At 39.1% G+C, this 22412-nt stretch overlaps 1 protein-coding gene across 1 annotated transcript; it reads right to left on the bottom strand.

The window, feature by feature from the left end:
- Positions 1-1386: 1386 nt before the first annotated feature.
- On the bottom strand, positions 1387-17402 carry LOC134661325 (ER degradation-enhancing alpha-mannosidase-like protein 3). Its single transcript, XM_063517337.1, has 10 exons — positions 17065-17402; positions 15933-16079; positions 14894-15046; positions 12753-12906; positions 9446-9615; positions 7124-7345; positions 6498-6663; positions 5700-6088; positions 2547-2748; positions 1387-2378 (listed from the first exon to the last, which is right to left on the bottom strand). Exons 1-10 carry the CDS (start codon positions 17178-17180, stop codon positions 1524-1526), a joined length of 2574 nt encoding a protein of 857 aa, XP_063373407.1. The 5' UTR covers positions 17181-17402; the 3' UTR covers positions 1387-1523.
- Between the last annotated feature and the right edge of the window lie 5010 nt (positions 17403-22412).

Raw genomic sequence — 22412 nt, 5'->3', positions numbered from 1 at the left:
GGGTAAATGCGTTAAGCGAGCTTTATATTTTATGCCCCCTTTTAGACGCCCAAGAGGTGGGTCCCGAATTTGACAGGTTTTGTTAAGTAGTCCGACCTACTAGTAGCCCAGTAAACTTTGGAAACCACTGCAGTAAGAAAAAATAAAGTACCGCATCAGACTATTTACTTGTTTCTTACTTTTTATGGCGCATGGAACATTTTGAGAACGTTTCAACGGTGTCACTTTCAGACAACATACGATACACAAAGTCAATAAATTAAAACAGTCAAAAATGTTGAAAGTGATTTATTCTTATATATTTTTTGTAGCCTATTGTTAGTAAAAATCAAACCGTTTCGTTTTGTTGTAGTAAAATTAAAACAGCATATAACATCAGACGACAAGAGCAAGGGTTTTATTGCACAATTAAATAAAACTTTATTGAATATAACAAGATCAGGAGAAACGTTTTACACTATAGTTGGTTTTTTTAGCATTAGAAATAAGGTAAACAATCTTGACGTCTTTTTATTGAAAAACAAATAATGGCAAATATGTAACAATTATGAATTTAATACGATCATTTATATTCTTCTGCTTTTATAAGTAATAGTTACTGATTTTAAAAAAGCGTATTTCAATTAAAAGACATGTCAAGATCGCTTACCTTCTTTCTTATGCTAAAAAAACGAACTATAGATGGTCAACCAAATCTTGTCTTCTATGGGACGATATCCCTTCGCGCCTAGATTTTTCAAATTTGCCGTCTTTTTCTACTGACAAGATCTGCTTGACCAAGTTTATAATTTTAGACCGCACAGACTAGTTAGTACGACCACTATCCACTACCATAAGTATGTCCTACGTGTAGTAGTTCCAGTAGCTTCTATTGCGTAGCATGCTGCTTACTTGCTACTTAGGAACGAATGTTTTACGTCGGATGTGGAGCGATCGTGCTGCCCATTGCAGGAAATACGTAGTTAAACCAGAGAAACTAGTAGGTAACCTGATGCTCACTCCATACATCAGCTTCCTTATTTAATAATAATAAATGTTATAGAAGGTAACGTAAAACGTATTATTAACAAGTTTTAAACTCACAATTTAGCTACGTATGGAGTTGGCATACTTACCTAATACTTCTCATCAGATATCCAGGAGGGATTGTAAGGAATGTCGATGCGTCCAAGCGAGGGACTAATCGACCGGGGATACATTTGTATACAGAAACTGCTTTCCCATATTTGCATTGAACTTGAATCATATTCGCCACGATATTTGTTTTATTCTATAAACTATGTTTGGCATAGTCACCTGCAATAATATGTTACACAACGAAGGCCGCAAAACTATCTGACACGATCTTATTTGTAGAGCCATAAGAGCGTGTCACATATTTTTGCGACCTTCGAATAGTAACATATTATTGCAGGTGACTGTACGTCAACGGTTCATTGTGTCGACCTTATGTTAAATCTTACAAATAGTATATACAATATTTTTACATCACTTTATACAAATTGCTATAATTATTGACTCCATCAAAGGTCGTCAGGTTTATTTACATCTGTCTTTAATTTTAACGTTTCGTCGGAGGCGCCGTCCGGCGTGTCAGTTGTTCTTTCTCTTTCGCCAGGAACAGCCGGAGGTTCGTTACTGATAACTTTATCGTTTTGGAACGGCTGGTCCGACACCTCGTTGCCGCAGCGCTGCCCCTGTGTACCGCCGCTCTCGTCGTGCGACAAAGACAGTTCAAACTGCGCCACTAATTGGCTGAGTACTTTTTTGAGGTGATCAAACGATTCTGACTCTGCGGGCCCGCTGGATGTTTCCAAAACGGCCTCGCAATTGTCGTCCTCGCAGGTGTTCTCGTACTGTCTTTTGAGCGACTCGAGTTCGCCAACGGTAACGATCAATTCGGGGTCCTCTCTCATGGCGTCCAACAGGTAGTCGCCCTCCCTAGTGAAAAGGAACACGGCCGGTATCTGTATGTCGTCCTTGCCGTCGCCGGACATGGCGAACATGGCGGTGACCGTGTGCGTGGAGTCGGGCACGTTGTCCACGACGATGGCGAGCTCGGCCCCGGCGTATTGTATATTTCTGACCTTCTGAGCGAACGTGCAGTGTCCCCGTTGCGCGACGGCAAACTTGCCCTGAAGGTTGGCGGCGTTGTCGAGCGGCGTGCAGGCGTCGAGCGGGGAGGCGCGCGCGGGCGTGCCGGAGAGCCGCTCGCCGCGCACCTCGCGCCCGAAGTGACCCGGGCCCGCAGGAAACACGCGTCCGCGAACTTCCACGCCCACTGGTGTCACACCGTTCTCTACGTCGCTCATGGAGTTCCACTTGGACATCTCGCGCATAAAAGTCAGTCCTTCTGCCGCATCTTTTGATGACTTGGCCTACAAGAAAAAATATTTAAATTGAATTAAGTCATTTATCAATATCCAATAAGGCAATGACCTATATCGATATACTCAGGGAAAACTATACCGCGAAAGACGTAAATGGAAATTTCTGTTTGTGGTAAGTAGGCAAAGGAGGTTATAAGAACGTTCGTGTATAGTTACCGTATTGGTGGTGTAGAGCAGTTGCACCCTGCCGTCGGGCAGCGTGAGCACGGAGATGCCCATGTCGGCGAGCGCGTGCACCTGGCGCGGGTCGTTGAGCGGGCGCAGGCGCGCGGCCGGCCGCGCCGCCGCCGCGCCCAGCAGCTGCCGCATCGGCTGCCGCACCTTCTCCGCCACCAGCGAGGCCGTGTTCGGACACGTCCTGAGTACAACATTAACTTATTATCTGGACTTATTAATTGCTAGATTATGATGGTGAAAACAGAATCACGAAATACAGTGTGTGGCCTATAACGCGGGCGAAAAATTAAAACGTAGATTCTACTCCTCAAACTAGACAATGTTTGTTCAGCGACTTTTAAAAATAACTTGTGGTTTGTATTTTAAAACACTTTAAAATTTAATCGAACACGCAATGTATTACGAAATTGATTATGCCTGTACGGTGACAAGACTGACGGGCAATGTCAATTAGACGGAATTTAAAGTACATTGAAAATATTATTTCGTTTGTTTGAAAAAGGGACAATTTTAAGAGTACATAATTTCAAAAAGTTGTTGAACAAAAGTTTTATTGTTTGAGGAGTAGAATCTACGTTTTAATTTTTCGCCCGCGTTATAGGCCACACACTGTATAACGGGAATTTCGAGAAATCCTGCAATAAAAACTTGAACATGTCAAGAAAAACTTTTACAGTACATATATTTTTCCGCACTAGTGCGTAAAATAGCACTTTTCGTGCGATTTCGAAACTTTAAAGTGCCATAAATATGTACTGTAAAACGTTGTTCGATACACGTGCGAATAGGTAATTCGCAACTCGTGTCGATTTAAAACACTCCGTTCGGTCGTGTTTTACTTTATCGCCACCCGTTTCGAATTTCCTCTTTTTCGCATTTGTATCGAAAATAACTATACATATGGGGCTACTTTTCCGCACTAGTGCGTAAAATAGCACTTTTCGTGCGTATGTCGAAACTTTAAAGTGCCATATGTACTGTAGTAACGCTGTTCGATACACGTGCGAATAGGTAATTTCCTCTTTTTCGCACTTGTATCGAAAATAACTATTATACGCAAAAGCGTATAATATATTATTACTAGTGACCCGGCTTCGCACAGGTTAACAAATTATACATAAACCTTCCTCTTGAATCACTCTATCTATTAAAAAAAACGCATCAAAATCCGTTGCGTAGTTTTAAAGATCTAAGCATAGGTACATACAGACAGACAGGGAAGCGACTTTGTTTTATACATACTATGATACTCTTTGGTATAAGTACCTACTATTTATACCAATTTATACTATTCTGTAAAATGATTACGGCTATTTAAAAGAAAATATCGTATCTTCAACCTCATTCAATACAAAGTTTTATTTTGTTCTTGTTCTGAAGTTCATTGTTGCTTCTAAGGAGTGTGAGTGAGCAGATTGATAACTGACCATTTTAACACTTCTTTCAACGCCAAGGAAGACAAATCCACGAATTGCTATGAAATTCCTGCCGAGGCATATAAAAGAGCTTTTCCCCAAACATGCGAGGAAATAATGTAAAATAACCATTATTTAACCCTTAAATGCATGATTTTTTCTTTTTGCCCGAAATTAATATATGTATCACATAATTGTTTGCCGTTTCTAGGAAAAATAGTAAAAAAAATATATCATCTATTTTGACTGCGAAATCAGTGTTAAAAGTTGCATAGGCTAAATCATATTTTTGGAAATATATAACTATTAGTAAAGGGTATAGGAAAAATCTTAACTGCCATCAGAAGGGTACACTATTTATGATGTTCCTATGATAAAGTTTGTAAATATAAAATAATTACAAACCCCGAAAAATCTGCCCAAAATCACATGCTAAAAATCATCAACTTCCGGGTTTTTCCAAGTTTTCCGATATTTCGTCTATAAACAAATGTAATTTTTATAAATTAAAATACTGCGTAAATTTATGTAATACTAATAATTCGGAAAATTTATTAGTTTTACTATTGAAATAATATAGAGGAACAAATAGAATTTGTTTAACCCTTAATCTGTGAGCTGTCTAATGCTTTGTAGACATTTGGCAACACTATGCATTTAAGGGTTAAGTATCATGCATCACTGAATTCGAACCATCACATCAAAAACGTCAAAAACAATTTCCCTCTTTAATTATTATAAGGCACAACTCATACTGCCATTCAGTACCATTCAATAAAAAAAATCGTTCATTCAATTTAATTGTGGAATATAAACTGTAGATCGCCTGAGACAAAGAGTAAAGTAAGTATAAGGCCCCATTCGCACGAGCGCTTTTCCAACGAACGAGAATGAGGCCTAATAGCCCCGAGATCCTTAAAAAAATATAAGTCAGGTAAAGCCTGACTGAGCCTGGCCACTTGACCAGTAATCAAAAAGTAAGTATAATAGGCATATATGATCATTGTTAAAAGGGCGCTGTTATGCTCATGTCGGTCATGTATAGGGTGACAATAATTATATATAAAACAGTATATTGTTCTAGTAAATTCCGCAACATGGCGCGTGATCATATATTTTTTAGTTTTCGCATGATCATACACGACGGTCGTGTAAGAACGAGACATGTAAGTTAGTTTATCTTCCTATCTCACTCTATCCTATAGCTTGAAATGACTCTGGACCTCCTAGTGAGTATTGTATTCTTTGCTCCTGAATTTGTATAATAAGTATTTATATATTCATATATATGGTAATCATATGAAAAAACTAGGTATGAAGTAAATAACAGTTATTATAGTACACGTAAAGTAGAATATTAGTATAAAAAGATATACTCGGTCAACCAGATCTTGACAGTAGAAAAAGGCGGCAAATTTGAAAAATGTAGGCGCGAAGGGATATCGTCCCATAGAAAATTTGAATTTCGCGCCTTTTTTTACTGACAAGATTTGGTTGACCAGCTATAGATAAGATAGTACATGACGTAAAGAATGGTAAAGATATTGCAAGAGAAAAGTCTCTGACCTGACCCATGTCAGGGATCATTAAAACCAATCTTGTCTGCGGGTTAAGTATCACGGTACGCTGAATAAGAATAAAAGAAATGATTATCAGACGAGGGAGGATTTTAATATTTAAAAAAAACATGCATACGAACATGATCTAAAAGACTTACTTTCTGTACTTGTCCTCGTCTTCGTCATCGATTTTCAAGCTGAAGTAGGATGTGTTTTTCCCCGCATGCGCCAGGGAGAGCGGCAGGAAGTGCGCTTCCGTCGTGAGCACATAGTCTTCCAACTTGACCGGCATATGTTTATCGTCACCGAACAGCATGTATAGATACTTGAAGGTCTCCGCAAGGACGAACGAGTCCATTCTGTCCTCGTGGATTCGGGTCCTGACGTCGTTGACGGCGGCGTAGCCGCAAGGCACTTTGGTGTGTTGCTGTAAAGCTTTGAGGGCCATCTTGCCCACGTGCAGGTAGTGGTCGTCCTCGGTGGCCCGGTGGAGGAAGTATGTGGACTCGAGGAACTCGGGTCGGAGGGGGTGCTGCCCCCAGTGTACCTGTTAAACATATATGAGGTATATACATATACGTCCTTCCATGAATATTGCTTAGTTGCATAACAGACAATGTATTTACTACTACTACTACAATGTATTACTTCTTGACTTGGGGTGTATCACTTACTTTATGTCATTTACTTGTAACTACACGACAGATGACAAATATTGTAGTTATCCAAGTTAATCTGTGGTGCGTAGCGATCGCTCTTGATGCCTTTTTTCCTCGCACACAGACCCCAATCTCGATTACATGATATTTAACCTCTCAGTTCCCAGTGGCTCCAATATGAGTCGGAATTGTATGGATTTGAGAGGTCCTGGGAAATGAGGGGTTAAACAGTGAAATGAAGGATCAATGTAATCGGGACACTGAGTGGAGTCCCATCTGGGTGAAAGTCCAGTGTACCTGGAAGTCGGTGGTGAAGGCCTCTGGTATGAATGTGTGGCGCTGCATGACCTGGTAGAGCATCTCGTGCGTCTCGACGGCGGGCCGCACGTCGCCCAGCAGCACCTGCAGCCCCGGCCAGAACGCCAGCAGCGCGTCCATGAAGTTGCGGGATTGGAGGTGCGGCCTGGAAATGGCAAACCGATCACAATACTCGCAACCTTTACATCTCCTTCCACAGACGCCATTTTAGAGATTCACGATCATATGTCGTCATACAAAGTTTTAGGTTCGCGTCTTAACCACAAAGGAAAAAGTTAAGGACTTTTGTAAAACCATTTCTTTTTGGTTTAAGCATAAACGGTCTTCTCTAATATTTGATGCGAATGATGCGATTAAACTCTAATGTAATTCACATAAGACATAAGCTATTGTATAAAGACATATTTGGTTTTTATCTCCTCTGTAACATGACCCTTTTTGAGTTTGTAATTCGCATGAATACGGTTAGTACTTAATCGTGGTCGCGACTACGGTAAGCGATTTAGCTCTCGTACTATTTAGTATAGCGGCTCAAATGTGTGGTAACGGCGAATCATCTTAACTTTATGGGTATTAATTATTATGTATGAGTTATTTCTGTCTACCTGTGCATATGGACGGCCAACATGACGGGCCCCCTGCTGATGTACTTCATGACGGCGTTGTAGTGGCGGTTGAACCTGGCCAGGTACTTCTCGTCGCCGAGCAGGATGTACGCCTTGAGGCAGTACTCGTAGTACGAGTCGATGCCGGCGCCCACGCCCGAGTCCTTGCGGACCCAGTCGCCGGAGTGAATGTTTATCACCGTGCCCATTAGGTCCGACGTCCTACACCATAACAGATGTTAAGTCAAATTGTAAAAACGGTAGGAAAGGGAGCATTCGACGGTTGAATGATCTTATTGAATCACGGCTTAAAACTATGAAACCACTATGAAATCGTGAGGTTTAATTCCAGATACAGATATAATACACAGATATAAATAAGTCTGCAGACCCCTATTTTATTTTATGACTTTGTCGGCATAATTGATTTATATATCCATGCCAAATTGTAGCTTAATAGCAATAACGATCACCCAGCAAAGCCGCGGACGGACAGACAGACGGACATGGCGAAACTATAAGGGTTCCTAGTTGACTACGGAATCCTAAAAACTGAAAACAGTCTTGATTTAGACGTTATTGTGAATTTCCATAGAAAAACTCTTAATTTAATACAGACTGATAAAATAGGTCTTACATAATAATATTTGAATAAATATAAAACGCAAATAAAGTATCCAAAATTAGTTAGAATCAAATAAAAACTAATATTTTTAGGCCTTCTCCATTAGCTTACCAGTTTTAGGACTCCCTCCCATACTACTTGCATAAAATAACTAACTGATACCTACTCGTAGGTAGTCATCCAATTTTAAGTAATGTTTTCGACATAAAACTTATTTTAACATAAGACATTCGCTTCAAAGAAAAATCTCGTCCATCGCTACTCGCTAAACGCTGCTGGTCGGAACCCCGGAAAGTTTGGATCAGCGGCTAAAAATACTAATGCATGATCGTCGCGAATCTAGCAATGTTTTTTAGTCTACAGAAAAAAAGGTCTAGTAGACTAAAAGACCAGAAGAATCACGGGCACTGAGGTGCTCAGATGGAGTCATTGCACTCATGCCATAAAAAGTCCATTACAAGGAAGGGGGCCACAATTCAATGAAACAATGAATGCTTGCTCCGACATTTATGTCACTAAGCGAAGCTAAAGGAAAACGTGGTCTATGTACTACAAGGAAACTCGTGTAGTTTATTCGTAGGTATTTACCTCATTATTATGGGAATTCATATGGTATTTCGCCGATAAGTGAATTTATTATTGTTGAACAATGCTTTTAAATCACTCATTTACGCATACTAAGCTACTTTACGAACAGAAGACATAAATAGTCGTCAGTATAGTGGAATGTGATAAATGATAATTAAACGTGATTAAATATAACACCTTGTAAGTCCTAAGTAATGGCATGTTTTCACATACGTTACTAAACGCAAGTACTATATGCTCACACTACATATAAGACAAATTTCTCTTAGGGATGGAACTCAAGTTGCCGCTTACGCTAGCTGCAATAAACAAAGAAAGAACCGGCAGTGATACGGTATAAAATTTCAATTTCTTCCTTTGTATGTCTTTCCCATCACGGAACAATGATTTTCCGGGTCTTTGGGAGGCGTGCGTGGAGTACGTAGGTTCAGCGAGTGGATGCTGCCCTTGCCCGTGTCATAGGATGCACTCAGAGCCAGTTCAGAAGAGGCGTACACGGTTGACATGGTGCACGACTCACGGGAGTTGTGGGATACCACTGGTCCCCCACTATACTACTACACTACTGGTGTTGGTCCCTGAAGGACGAACAGAATAGGCTACATGACTAATTTTTTTTATGGTATCAATCGATCGGGTTTGTTTTTAGGATCAAATGTCTATATGGGACCCATTGCATTAAAGTAACACAAAAGTCAGAAATTGTAGTCAAAGTCCGACAGTCGTACTTCACTCGCGAAACGCCCTATACAAAACGGCCAGAGGCCGTGACGTCATCGCCCATCTTGTAGTATGGACAAAACAAGAAAATTGCGTTTTTGTCGGTGAAATATTGCGTTTATGTATATAGTTGCTATACAATATTTTTTTGGATGAAATGTAAGGAATCGAATGGTACCCTTACTTTTATCGTTTTTGGAAGTTAAAAAAAACTTAAATTTTGAAACTTTCAGGTCCTGTAATTTTGTAATTTTTCAATATTTTATTTTAATATCCACATTATTGTGATAAATTGCTCGTTTGCTATCTATTTTACTAGATTTTGTTATAAAATTCAACATGTGTCATCATCCGTATTGGTCGAGTGGGTTTGTCAGTGATTTATTTACCTGTGCCTGATCTTCCACAGCCTGTCCATGGCCTTGTGGGCCTTCTGCTCGTAGACGGCGCGGCCGGTGAGCCTCGACAGCGCCGCCATCTCCAGGATCATGGTGCCCGCGCACGCCGTGCACGTCTCGCGCGACTCCTGCAGGTAGCGCACGCCGTGCCGCAGGTTCACCTGCAACGCGATTATGCATTGAGATTTTTTATTTATTTTATTTATTAGAGATAAATCACAATTACATAATATTTAGATCCAAAAGCATCGTTAAACCACAGTGGTTTGTCTCGATACTCCATTCCGCAGTACTTAAATAATTAAATATACAATAGGCACTTAAAAAAAACATCTAATTCGTAAACAGCATAATGAATATAACTATTGCAAAAAAATACAAACTGAGCGCATCTGTAATTACACCGGCCGGCCGAGCAAGACAAGAACCGGTCGGCGCATACTCGGTACAGGCTGCTCCATTTATGCTAAATGGAATAACATAATTATGCATTTTAGTTAAAATAATTTAGTTGTTTAAGCATTTCTTTTTTAAGAATTGCTAACGCTTATTGTAGTTTTTATGTTGAATAGGGATGACATTGATGACACTTGTTGAATTTTAAAAAATCTAGTTAAATAGATATACATCGAATCATTTGCCACAATAAATTGGACACTTTCACTTGCACATTTTAATTTAGAATGTAATCCAAGCGACACGTGAAATCTGTCATAACTGAAACCACGGGAAGCGCTTTTATATTGTTTGTCAATGGGCAATCTTTCTGTTGTCCTTTCTTCTTTTCAGTTTCTTTTCACCGCGAGTTGTTTTCTCATGTTGGCTCATAGAATTGAGTTTTAAGCGGTCATTTTAAATGATAAATATTTAAAAACGTTCATTTGAATTTGATGAATGATGTGTAATGTTTTACACTTTAGTATTGTCCTCGCATGGGTGTAGTGAACATTTTTGTATCACTCGCGAGCAAAGTTTGTTTAACCCTCGTGACTTTAAGTCCTCGCAACGCTTAAGATTCCACTTTTGGAACCCCTCGTTATGCTCGTGGTTTAGTTTTGTTTCTCGTTCGCTCAGATATTAATATCACGAGGGATTAAACAACAATTTTGCCGTGTTGTAAAACCACGAGCACCTCGTATTCACACATTCTCAAGCCAGCTCTATTGTTCCATAAATATGAGAATCGCGTATTCGCCACCAGTTAACATTTCAACAAATTAAGTTTCGTCACTGATCAGACGCGGGAAAATTGTAAACAACAACATGCCTACAGAAACAGCCAAATATGTTCACACGTACTTGCGGACTGCGTTTTCTTTGCACGGATAGCAGCAATTACCTAGATCCGCTGAAATGTTTAGGTACAATGAACCTTCAGATATATTTAATTACCTACCCAACTGTTTAAACACACATGTACGGATTTGGTACCTCTCTATACCTCTGAAGGTCATTGGCTATGGTTAGTATACATCAAATTGTATTAAAATATTTACTATAATAAATATTAACAATCCAGTTAAAATGTGTTCGTCGATCGGGTTTAAATGTACGCTTGCTTTTTAAACACGAAGATGGCATAATACTGGCGTAGTCCATGTCTGAGGGCTTATACCAGGCGTGTCTCACTCCGCGATTTCGTCGCTTTGCTACAGGTAGCTAAAAGTACATCTGTTCCGCCCCACTTTTGGGGAAAGCTATAAGCCGCGCGTGGCGCTGTCGCCACCTAGCGGCCATATCTGTGCTGATCGTAACAGACGCGTTTTGTTAGAGAGTGAGTCTTCTGTACTTAGTACTATTATTTATTATGTGCTTATACCGCGAATCACGTTCGACGTGTTGCCTCTCTGTCGCATTTGTAAATTCGTACGTAAGTGTAACAGAGAGAGGCAACACTTCGAACGTAGTTCGCGGTAGGCGCTCTGCTGCCAAGTGACTCTTGCAGCTCCGATATGATCCGCGTACGTTCGTTGTAAGCCCTCAGCGCTCCTCTCAGCACGGTACGTACGAGGGGTGTTCAAAATATTCTCGGTATGAGAATGAAAACAAACAAGTACGAAAAGTTTGATATTTTTATTTTTCAATATACTCCCCCCCTATGTTCATACACTTAAAAGATCGATCAATTATTTTTTTTAATCCCTCGTAAAAATAAATTTTATCTTTCGTGTAAAAATGCTCCTCCACTGCCGCCTTCAATGCTTCATCGTCAGAAAATTTATTTCCACGCAGATCCTTTTTAAGATTGGGGAGCAAAAAGAAGTCGCTGAGGGCTAAGTCCGGACTATACGGTGGGTGAGTAACAGTTTTAAACTCACATTCAACAATAGCTGCCTTGGCAATATGAGCAGTATGGACGGGGGCGTTGTCATGCAGAAGCAGAATACCTTTGGTTAACTTTCCTCGCCTCTTTTCTTTAATTACATCCTTTAATTGACGTAGAATGTTAGCGTAGTACTGTCCTGTGATATTTACACCTTTTTCTTTATAATCGATTAGTAATACTCCTTCACAATCCCAAAATATCGTGGCCATGACCTTGCCAGCTGAAGGGATGACCTTGAACTTCTTGGGATGAGCTGAACCCTTAATGTGCCACTGCATGGACTCTTGTTTACTCTCTGGGTCATAATGATGAACCCAGGTTTCATCTCCAGTAACTATTCTTTGCAGCACCTCATCAGGATTTTCACCGCACAGGTCAATAAAATCGGAACAACAAGCTACACGCATGTCTTTTTGAAGCCGAGTCAGCATTCGCGGAACCCATCTTGCACTTACTTTTGACATATTAAGATGGTCATGTATAATATCATGTACGGTACCAATAGAGAGATTGGTTACTTGTGCTACCTTCACTCGACCATCTTCCAATATAAGTTTTTCCACTTTATCAATATTTTCTTGTGAAGTAGCTACTACAGGCCGGCCAGGTCTAGGGTCATCTTCAATACTCTCCCTTCCGCGTTTAAACTCGCTTGACCACTTTTGAATGGTAGATAAAGAAGGAGCAGACTCACGGTAAACACAATCCATTTCCTCTTTTATGGTTTTTTGATTTTTACCCTGTTTTGTCAAGAATTTTATCACGCATCGATGTTCTAATTTAGTTAACATTGTCAATTCGCACATGATGTTCATGTTTGTTCAGCAATTGCAGAAAAACAAAAGACCATCTCGGTTCGAATTATACTTTTTTTTAATGTCAATGAATAAACCTTAGCGGCCAGTAACGAAAGAAATTTTAGAAGAGGTCGTAAGATATCAATACCGAGAATATTTTGAACGCCCCTCGTACCTTTCCGTGCGGGATGCCCGTGGACGTGTTGAAGGCGGGCAGTAAGCGGCGGCCGAGGTCCTCGGCTAGGGCCAGCAGCTCGCCGCCGTACCACTGCAACACGGGCACCTCCGGCTTCAGCGCCGTCGCCAGCACGTGCGCGGACAACAGGCCCCTGCGATCACACGCAATAGGGATGATGACACATGTGGAATTTTATAATAAAATCTAGTGAAACAGATAGCAAATGAGCAATTTATTACAATATTGTAGATATTAAAAAAATATATGGAAATAATACAAAAATACAGCACCTGAAACTGAAAGTTACAAAATTAAAGTTTTTTTTAACTTTCAAAAACGAAATATCTAAGGATACCATTCGATCCCTCATATTTTATCCAAAACAAGATTGTATAGCAACTATGTATATATACATAAACGCAATATTTCACCGACAAAAATGAATTTTTCTTGTTTTGTCCATACTTCAAGATGCGCTTTCAGTGACCTTGACGTCACGTTCACATAGCGATTTGTTAGGGGCGTTTCGCGAGTGAAGTACGATTGTCGGACTTTGACTATCATTTCTGACTTTTGTATTGCTTTAATGCAATGGGTCCCATATAGACGTTTGATCCTAAAAACAAACCCGATTGATTGATACCATAAATGAAAATTTGTCATCTAGCCTATTATAGTTTGTCAAAGGACTGAATCATTTCAAACATAGACAGGATAATCATACTATCTTTGTCTTACACTAGTACCAGGGTTGGGCAGTATTTCAATTACATGTATTTGAAATACGTATTTGAAATACAAATTAGTATTTTGTATTTGTATTTCAAATACTACCTCAAAAGTATTTTGTATTTGGTATTTCAAATACTGCACTCACATGTATTTCGTATTTTGTATTTCAAATACTTCAAGCTTCAAAATACATTTCTATAAATACATTTTATTAATTTCTATAATCCTAAAATGTCTAATCTCTCGCACAAGCTGTGAGCCGACCGCGAACCTCCGATCCAGCCGAGATACAATTTTCATTGGCTGGATACTGGATCTATATTAGGTCAACTTCTGCGTGGAACTTTTCGTTTAAATCTAGGGGATAGGGTCATTGTCATTGCAGTAGTTTCCGTCCATGCACTAGTTTTCGACGACTTGACGGATTATCAAATATATATTTCATTTTTAATTTACTACTTTTTGCGAAATCTTCATCTTCCTCGCGTTGTCCCGGCATTTTGCCACGGCTCATGGGAGCCTGGGGTCCGCTTGGAAACTAATCCCAGTAATTGGCGTTGGCACTAGTTTTTACGATAGCGACTGCCATCTGACCTTCAAACCCAGAGGGTAAACTAGGGCCGTAATTGGAATTAGTCCGGTTTCCTCACGATGTTTTCCTTCACCGAAAAGCGACTGGTAAATATCAAATGATATTTCGTACATAGTTCCGAAAAACTCATTAGTTCGAGCCGGGGTTCGAACTCGCGACCTCCGGATTGCAAGTCGCACGCTCTTACCGCTAGGCCACCAGCGCTTCCTTTTTGCGAAATATCATTGTTATATGTAGACAGATATATTGCTTAGACGCCTTAGACATAAGGATTGAAATCAGTCCAAATTTGTGCAGGAATGTAGGTACGAGTATATATTCAAATTTCATCAAATGGACGTAAACTAGAGCTGGACGAAAACTAGCGCAATGACCCTATAAGTTTATATGAAAGGATATTCGTTAACGTTAAAACTAAATGCTAAACAAAAAAATAAATAAAGGTATATTTTGTAATTGAAATACATTATTTTAAACACTGTAATTTGTATTTTGTATTTCAAATACCCGTCACCAAAGTAGTTTGTATTTTGTATTTCAAATACTTTTAAAAATGTATTTTGTAATTTGTATTTCAAATACGTGGAAGTCAGTATTTTGCCCAACCCTGACTAGTACTAGCACCCAAAAGAAAAGGACGAGTATAGTTTTTTTTGTTCTTATTTACTGACAATTTGGTTTGACCAACTATACATCACAACAGGCTATAGAGGAACAGCTCAGGTAACTGGTGCTTTTAATATAAACATGGATTCGCAAAAGTGTGCTCGCCTCGCCGCGCAGTGAGTAAAGAACTTTAAGACAGTACACTTACCCCAGCATTCTGATGTTAGTTTCGAACACGGAAACTACGATGTCGTGATCGAACGAGACGTCTTTGATGACGAGTTTGATGGCTCTGCTGAACTCGGAGAAGTCCCCCATCACCACCAGAGTGTCCAAGCTGTCCACTAGCGTCAGAGAAAAGCTGGAAATTAAAATGAACATGTACCTATGTCGTACTGCCAATACTGCAACTAGAAACATTGCCGATTGACCTTGAATGCAATTATTGTTATCAGTATTACAATATGATTGGTTTCTACATTGCAGGCAGATTTTTTTGTATTTCATATGGTTAACTCACACTCAGTGCTATTTTTATACCTATTATAAACCTCTACCATTCTGGCTAGTGTTGAATGTGATTGATATTTAAATCTGTGACAGAAAGTCAATGTAATTAATTTATATTGATGAGATCCTATAAATTAAAATGTATCCTCAAAGCTATTCTGGTGTTTAACTGAAGTTCTACCACTGAAGCCACTCCCCCACCTCACAGTACATAATAAACAATGATTTATAACTCAAGATAGGTTATAGGCGTTCCAAAATTGAAGCGCTCACCTTGTGACAAATTGGACAAGTTGCCTTTGCACACCGAAAGAGAAAGAGACGACCTTATGTTTAACAACGAGTGTGAGAAAGATGGATGGAATGAGAAAATTAATCAAAAATAACAGATTTCTTCGTAGGCACAGAAATAAATATGGAAGTATTTTTTGTGCTCCTCAAGTAGTAGTATAACCTATCTATGGTTATATAATATCATTGATAAGTAATAAATAAAATGTCTGACCATGATTTAAGTCATGCACCTTAACAGAATAGGAATAAAATCATACAATCAAAGGAATGTATGTTCAATAATGAATAGGATTTCAGAGGACTTACTCTATAGCTAAGAATTTATTACTATAATATATGGAAGTATGAGAATACAAATGAATAAAATGCATAAGGGATGCATCATGCATCAGTAAAATGCTGTATAGTATAGGATAGCCAGAAACAAATAAAAGTTTTCTTACTTTCCAAGAGCGTCATCCATGTCACCCCGGCTCGGTGTGATGCCCTTCCATCTCCCCTTGCAGCTGAGTGGCATCAACTCATCCGCTGGATATGCATTGTCCATATATGCATTGTATGCATGGTAAAACATTTTCCGGGCCTCCTCTCTGTACAAAGAGTTGAAAGACATTAAAATCGACATATGGTATAATTAATTAAATAAAGATGTGTCGCTTAACTTCAAACTTCGGTGAATCCATTTTCGACCCTCTCAGCAAATAACTACCCTATAACTTTTTCCTAATACCAAAATCGCATAATCTGACAGATTGATTTACCCGAGTATGAAGTTAAGCAACTCATATATTGTACCCAAATTTACATAATCCTACAGTAAGCTGAATAATAAAGACAATCTAACACAGATGACCATAGTCCTAAATATAGGTTTGGTTAAACTAAGATATATGTAAGATGTGTTTATTTTAAATAGTCCCATTTGAGTATAGGTACAAGAAATTAGATGAGCAAACTTCACCCCTCACTTCCCACCAATGCAATATCAAGTCAGACAAATTAAAAACATTTGGCGGGCATATCCTAGGAGTTGGAGCGTTAAAGAAGATGAGAAGTTAAATGAAACCTTATAACCAAGTTGTAAAAGAGTTTGACTTTCTGAAACACAACAAAATTGATTATATATTTTTGAAGAATATGTATATAGTTTTACAAAAATAGTGTATCGAGAATATAATTCGAGAATGGGGTTTTGCCGAGTTATACCAATAGTAGCCACAATAGTGGACGCAACAATAGCATGAACTGCCTCTACCCACCAAACTTTTATCATATATGTAAGAACAAACATTCATTGAAAAGTTAAAGATAGGAAGGTAGAACATTCTAAGTATATAATAGCTTAGTTAGATCGCATTTTATTCAACAGCTTTTAGTTAACACAAGTCTTAAATGATAACCCAATTCAAGAGGTCAAACAGATGCCTATATCTGTAATTTACATTACTTTTACTAGACATTAAACATTTTGATTTTCACGTTTACCCCGACTATTTACTATGAGCATTATTCAATATTATAAATTTGAATGTAATCATAAAAGATAACATTCCATTACACTTCCATTGTTTTTACCTTAAACTTATTCTTTCAGCTTTAGTCATCGGTGCAGAAGTTTCTTCTTCAGTACTCACACTGATTATTGCAAGAACAACAACTAATAAAATTCGGTAAGCCATTATTATGATCATAACACAATATTTTCAGTAACAATATGACTAATAATTAGTTGTAAAGAAAACATGAAATAACGAAGAAGAAAGTAAAACATAAAAAGTGCTACTGCTATAATTTAATCATTTTTATCACTTTCACATTGTTGTAGTGTATTTTATATATCGTTTACAGTCAAAAATTAGGCGACTTCAAATATTACAGTGTCGCGAGTTGTGATACGATTGTGATGTGTACTGTACAGTGATTATTAAATAATTGACGTGTATTTAGTCTATGGGTAAATGTCATGCCACAGACCACAAAATGAAAACATAGACCGAATAACCGGCTACACACCAAAGAGTAGTATAATATATATGCTACACACGTTATATGTTTTTTTTTAGTATTAGAAAGAACTTCAAAGAAAGTAAGCGATTTTGACATGTCTTTTAATTGAAAAACACTTTTTAAAAATCAATAACTATTACTTATGAAAGCAGAAGATTATAAAAGATCGTATTAGATTCATAATTGTTACATATTTACCGTAACTTATTTTTAAAATGTATTTTTCATTTAAAAGACACATCATGATTGTTTACCTTATTTCTAATGCTAAAAAAAAACGAATCCCACCAAAAACATTTTCATGTAAAATGTTGCCAAGACGAAACCATAAGGCTCGCACTGACAAAAAGTTATCAGATCTCTTGTAGAGCCAAGCTTCTAACTCTACAGGCCCTAGCTTCACAGACTCTACACCTTAGTCCAAATATGTGGCTTGACCGTTTCGTCATATGGGCGTTAAGTGAAAAATGTATTCACTATTAATTATAAAATATAGATGGTCAACCAAATCTTGTCAGTAAAAAAAGGCGCGAAATTCAAATTTTCTATGGGACGATATCCCTTCGCGCCTACATTTTTCAAATTTGCCGCCTTTTTCTACTGTCAAGATCTGGTTGACCGAGTATAGTTCTTGTAATAATGAAACGGCCAAGCCACATATTTTGACTAAGGTGTAGAGTCTGTGAAGGTAGGGCCTGTAGAGTTAGAAGCTTGGCTCTACAAGAGATCTGATAACTTTTTGTCAGTGCGAGCCTTATGGTTTCGTCGTGGCAACATTTTACATGAAAATGTTTTTGGTGGGATTTCACATCTTTTTGTAAGTTGCTTATGACAATCTTCTGATTTAAAGGGTTGCGGATGATTTACTATTAAAAATCCTGAAATACATACCTGGGGGCATATTTTATATACAATCTGCTTTTTACTGATTCCCGATACAAACTTCAACCCCCGTTTTTCCCCTAACGCCTATTTCAATACGCCTATTTCCTTACGGGGTGATTTTGGGGTTGAAACTATTTTATATCCTTCTCCATAACAATAACTATCTACATACCAAATTTCAACTAAATCGGTTCCGCGGTTATTGATTTCCCATACAAAATTACACCCCCCTCTTCACACCCTTAGGGGCTAATAATTTAAAGTTTTTGAATTGTTATGTTGTTTGTGGACTAATACTATCTCACATACCAAATTTCAGCTTCCTAGGACTTCAGGAAGTACCCTAGAGGTTTTGATGATCAACAGTGAGTGAGTGAGTCAGTGACGAAATCGGGGTTTTTTAGACATTAATAAAATCTTAAGTATAAGAGCTATGCAATTGAAAATTTTTATGCTTAATAAGTCCACTATTGACATCATATCCCGAGAGTTTTGTTTATCTGGTATAATCCAAACCCAAGTTAAGAGGGTTCAAAAAAACGACGAAGCGCTTCGAGAAAAGGTAGGTAGTGCCCTTGCGCTTCGCTTTGCTCGTCTTGGCGGGGGCACTACCGTGCCCCCAGATTATAACTATAGTGTGTCAAAGGTCTGTTTGATTTCAAGCATAGACAGAGAATCATACTATCTTTGTCTTACACTAGTACTAGCACCCAAAAGAAAACGATGAGTATAGTTTTTTTTGTTCCTATTTACTGACAAGATTTGTTTGACCCAGTATATAAATCGTATTGTCGATGATCGTAAAAAATTGTCATACACACGGTAGATAAAACTGCGCAAATCAGACTGCACAGATGAATCGCTACGATTTATAGTTACGTGTGTAGCGGGCATTAGGCTGCATTGGGCTGCATGCACCTCATATATTATACTAATATCTGGGTGACCGAGCGAAAACATATAAAAACTCGAAAATGCGCGTTTTCCTAGAGATAAGACCTAGCTAGATCGATTTTGCTCCCCCAAAAACCCCCATATAGTAAATTTCATCGAAATCGTTAGAGCCGTTTCCGAGATACCCGAAATATATATATGTATGTAAATAAACAAGAATTGCTCGTTTAAAGGTATTAGATTAATACTATTAAGGCCCCAATACACAGTGGTGAAGGATGGGCCATGCCAGTGCCACGCCATTGCCATTGTGTACAGGGGGCAATGGTATACAACGACCATAGATATAATGTGGGCAATCGGGAAGCAGTGGCGTAACTAGGGGTGGGCTGGAGGGGGCACGTGCCCCGGGCGCAGTCCAAGGGGGGGCGCCAAAATGGGCAAAAGACTACCTCTCCGCCTTGCCAAAGGCAGCAGGGAAACTTTTGTCAGTCGTATTTACCACCACTGTGAAGTGTAAAATGCGAATTGTAATTTTAAAATTTGCCGCCTTTTTTCTAACACTATGCGTAAAGCTATTGTGAGTCAGGTGAAATTTGCTCGTGATCTTCCTGCAGGCGCACAAGTGATTGTGTATTTTCATCATCTGGCACTACTTTTCCCCCAAATAAAACGCCTGGCATTGTTATATTTGAATTAAATACATAATTAGCTATTATATCACACCAAACACAGAGCTCTATAAATTGCACACCTTCAATTGATTTTACAACCACTTTGTTGCCCATCCACTCCCACGCCCACTGCTGAACAGCTGCCAGGCGCCCGGATTAATTAATAATGATAGTATGGCATACTAACTAGAGGGATTTCGTTGCTCTATAAATTGCATACCTATGGCCGTGGCTAGCTCTTAGACCATAACGATTTCGATGAAATTTGCTATATGGGGGTTTTCGGGGGGGAAAAATCGATCTAGCTAGGTCTTATCTCTGAGAAAACGCGCATTTTCGAGTTTTTATATGTTTTCCGAGCGAAGCTCGGTCACCCAGATATTAGTCTTTATACATCGTCAACACTAATACATAATGTATATATACATTATATTTGAGGAAAGTCCCTTGTTATTTATTATGTTTCCTAAAAACTATCTGACCTTTGACTAATCACTACACCTTATAAAAATAAAAATAAAGTCCCCCGCCGTGTTTGTCTATTTGTATGTTCGCGATAAACTCAAATATTACTGAACGGATTTTCATGCGGTTGTCACCTATGCATAGAGTGATTCTTGTGGAAGGTTATAGCTAGGTATAATTTTAAATTTTGTGTCACCCGTGCGTAGCCGTGGCGGGTCGCTACTTTAATTAATATGGTTTTATTGTTAGACCGGTTGGTAATTGGTAAGGATGGTAAGGTGCACACTAACAAAAAGATCAAAATATATTAGTTTCATGGCTACTCTCATGGTTTCATTTTACTTTTGTATGGGGATTTCATTGTATTCGGAGTAAATGGTATACGAAGGGATGCGGCATTCGCACTATTTCTCCTCTGCCTAGGTACAAGATCAACTGATCTAGCGCGGGTAATAAAACTAGTTGCGCTCGGATTTTTAACTAGACCGAGTCCAGTCGTGCGAGTGAACACAGCAGCAGAAAAAATGCCTAATTGCTCGGTTTTTTGTTGTAACAAGAGGTCGGGGAGTCCCCGACGGGGACATGAAATTTACAATAAGAAGGTGTTACATTTCACATGTAATATTTTTAGGGTTCCGTACCCAAAGGGTAAAAAACGGGACCCTATTACTAAGACTCCGCTGTCTGTCCGTCCGTCCGTCCGTCTGTCACCAGGCTGTATCTCATGAACCGCGATAGCTAGGCAGTTGAAATTTTCACAAATGATGTATCTCTGTTGCCGCTATAACAACAAATACTAAAAATAAAACAAAATAAATATTTAAGGGGGGCTCCCATACAACAAACACGATTTTTTTTGCTCTATTTTTTGTTGATGGTGCGGAACCCTCCGTGCGCGAGTCCGACTCGCACTTGGCCGGTTTTTTTACATATCATACATTTAATTGCATTTAAACACAATTATTATATTTTAGTCTCATGTAATTGCTGGATTTATCGATTTTGCTTGCCCAGTGCAAATTGCGGATCGGTCGAGCGACAAATCCGACTTCTCATCTCTCAGAAAACAATAAAATTCTTTGACGAAAATGTCTTAGTGTGCGTGTTGTGACACTTGTGACTCGTCCGTACACAAAAACAGAGGGCCTACCGCGAACCACGTTCGATGTGTTGCCTCTCTGCCGCACTTGTAAATTCGTACGTAAGTGTGACAGGGAGGCGTCGAACGTGGTTCGCGGTAGGCCCTCAGATCGAGGTGTGCAAGATTTTTCTGTGTAGTGTGTTATTTTCTATATGGCGTTATTCATAAACGGCTGCTAACTTAATCAGTTGATGATCGTCGTTTGTCCCTATCTGTCGTTATGCCATAGAGATGGACAAACGATGATCATCAACTGATTAAGTTAGCAGATATATTTGTGTCGTCATTACAGATTGGATGTAAGTCTGTGAGAAGTGCGACTGTGTGCACGTTCCCCCCCCCCCCCCCCCGCGAAAAATGGCAGAATGATTTGTTAAGTTAAGATATCGCTTGGGCCTATCCCTTCCGACGTGTCGGAAGCCCGTGTTGATCGAAGGGTATACAACATGCACCTCTTGTTTTTGAACAGTTTGTCGCGCCATCTATACCCAGCTATGTATATAATACACGGGCCGTAATCCAATTGGGTATAGATTCGTATGGGCAACAAAATATCACCATAAATACATATACAACATGAGAGTAGGAGAAGGGGTCACCTAGGACCACACTGTTACATGTACAAGTACATTTACTTCAGAGTTGGCATCGCACGTTTCGTATCATTATGAGAGTGCAGTCTACTGGTCTATCCAGAGTGACTCTCCCGTCCCGTACGATCGGTTCGCCTCCAGACTAGGTACTACCGTCTAGTACCCTGGTGTCCTACACACCACCTGGCCGTGGGGGCGTTGCCCCCACAGGGTCCTCCATATACTCCCAACTCATAACCGACCGTACTACATGCTTTGCCTGTG

This window comes from Cydia amplana, chromosome Z (genome assembly GCF_948474715.1).
Source record: "Cydia amplana chromosome Z, ilCydAmpl1.1, whole genome shotgun sequence".
In the NCBI taxonomy this organism is placed as follows: Eukaryota; Metazoa; Arthropoda; class Insecta; order Lepidoptera; family Tortricidae; genus Cydia; species Cydia amplana.
The sequence above is the reverse complement of the archived record's forward strand: the minus strand, read 5'-3'. Positions and strand labels throughout refer to the sequence as shown.

Excerpts from the sequence above, each read along its gene's own strand:
- LOC134661325 (XM_063517337.1), bottom strand. The coding sequence starts at position 17,180 with ATGATCATAATAATGGCTTACCGAATTTTATTAGTTGTTGTTCTTGCA. Across the intron at positions 9,616-12,752 it reads CGGGCATCCCGCACGGAAAG|GTGAACCTGCGGCACGGCGT; the intron begins GTACGAGGGGCG and ends ATCGCGTTGCAG. Across the intron at positions 6,089-6,497 it reads CCTTCACCACCGACTTCCAG|GTACACTGGGGGCAGCACCC; the intron begins GTACACTGGACT and ends TATGTTTAACAG.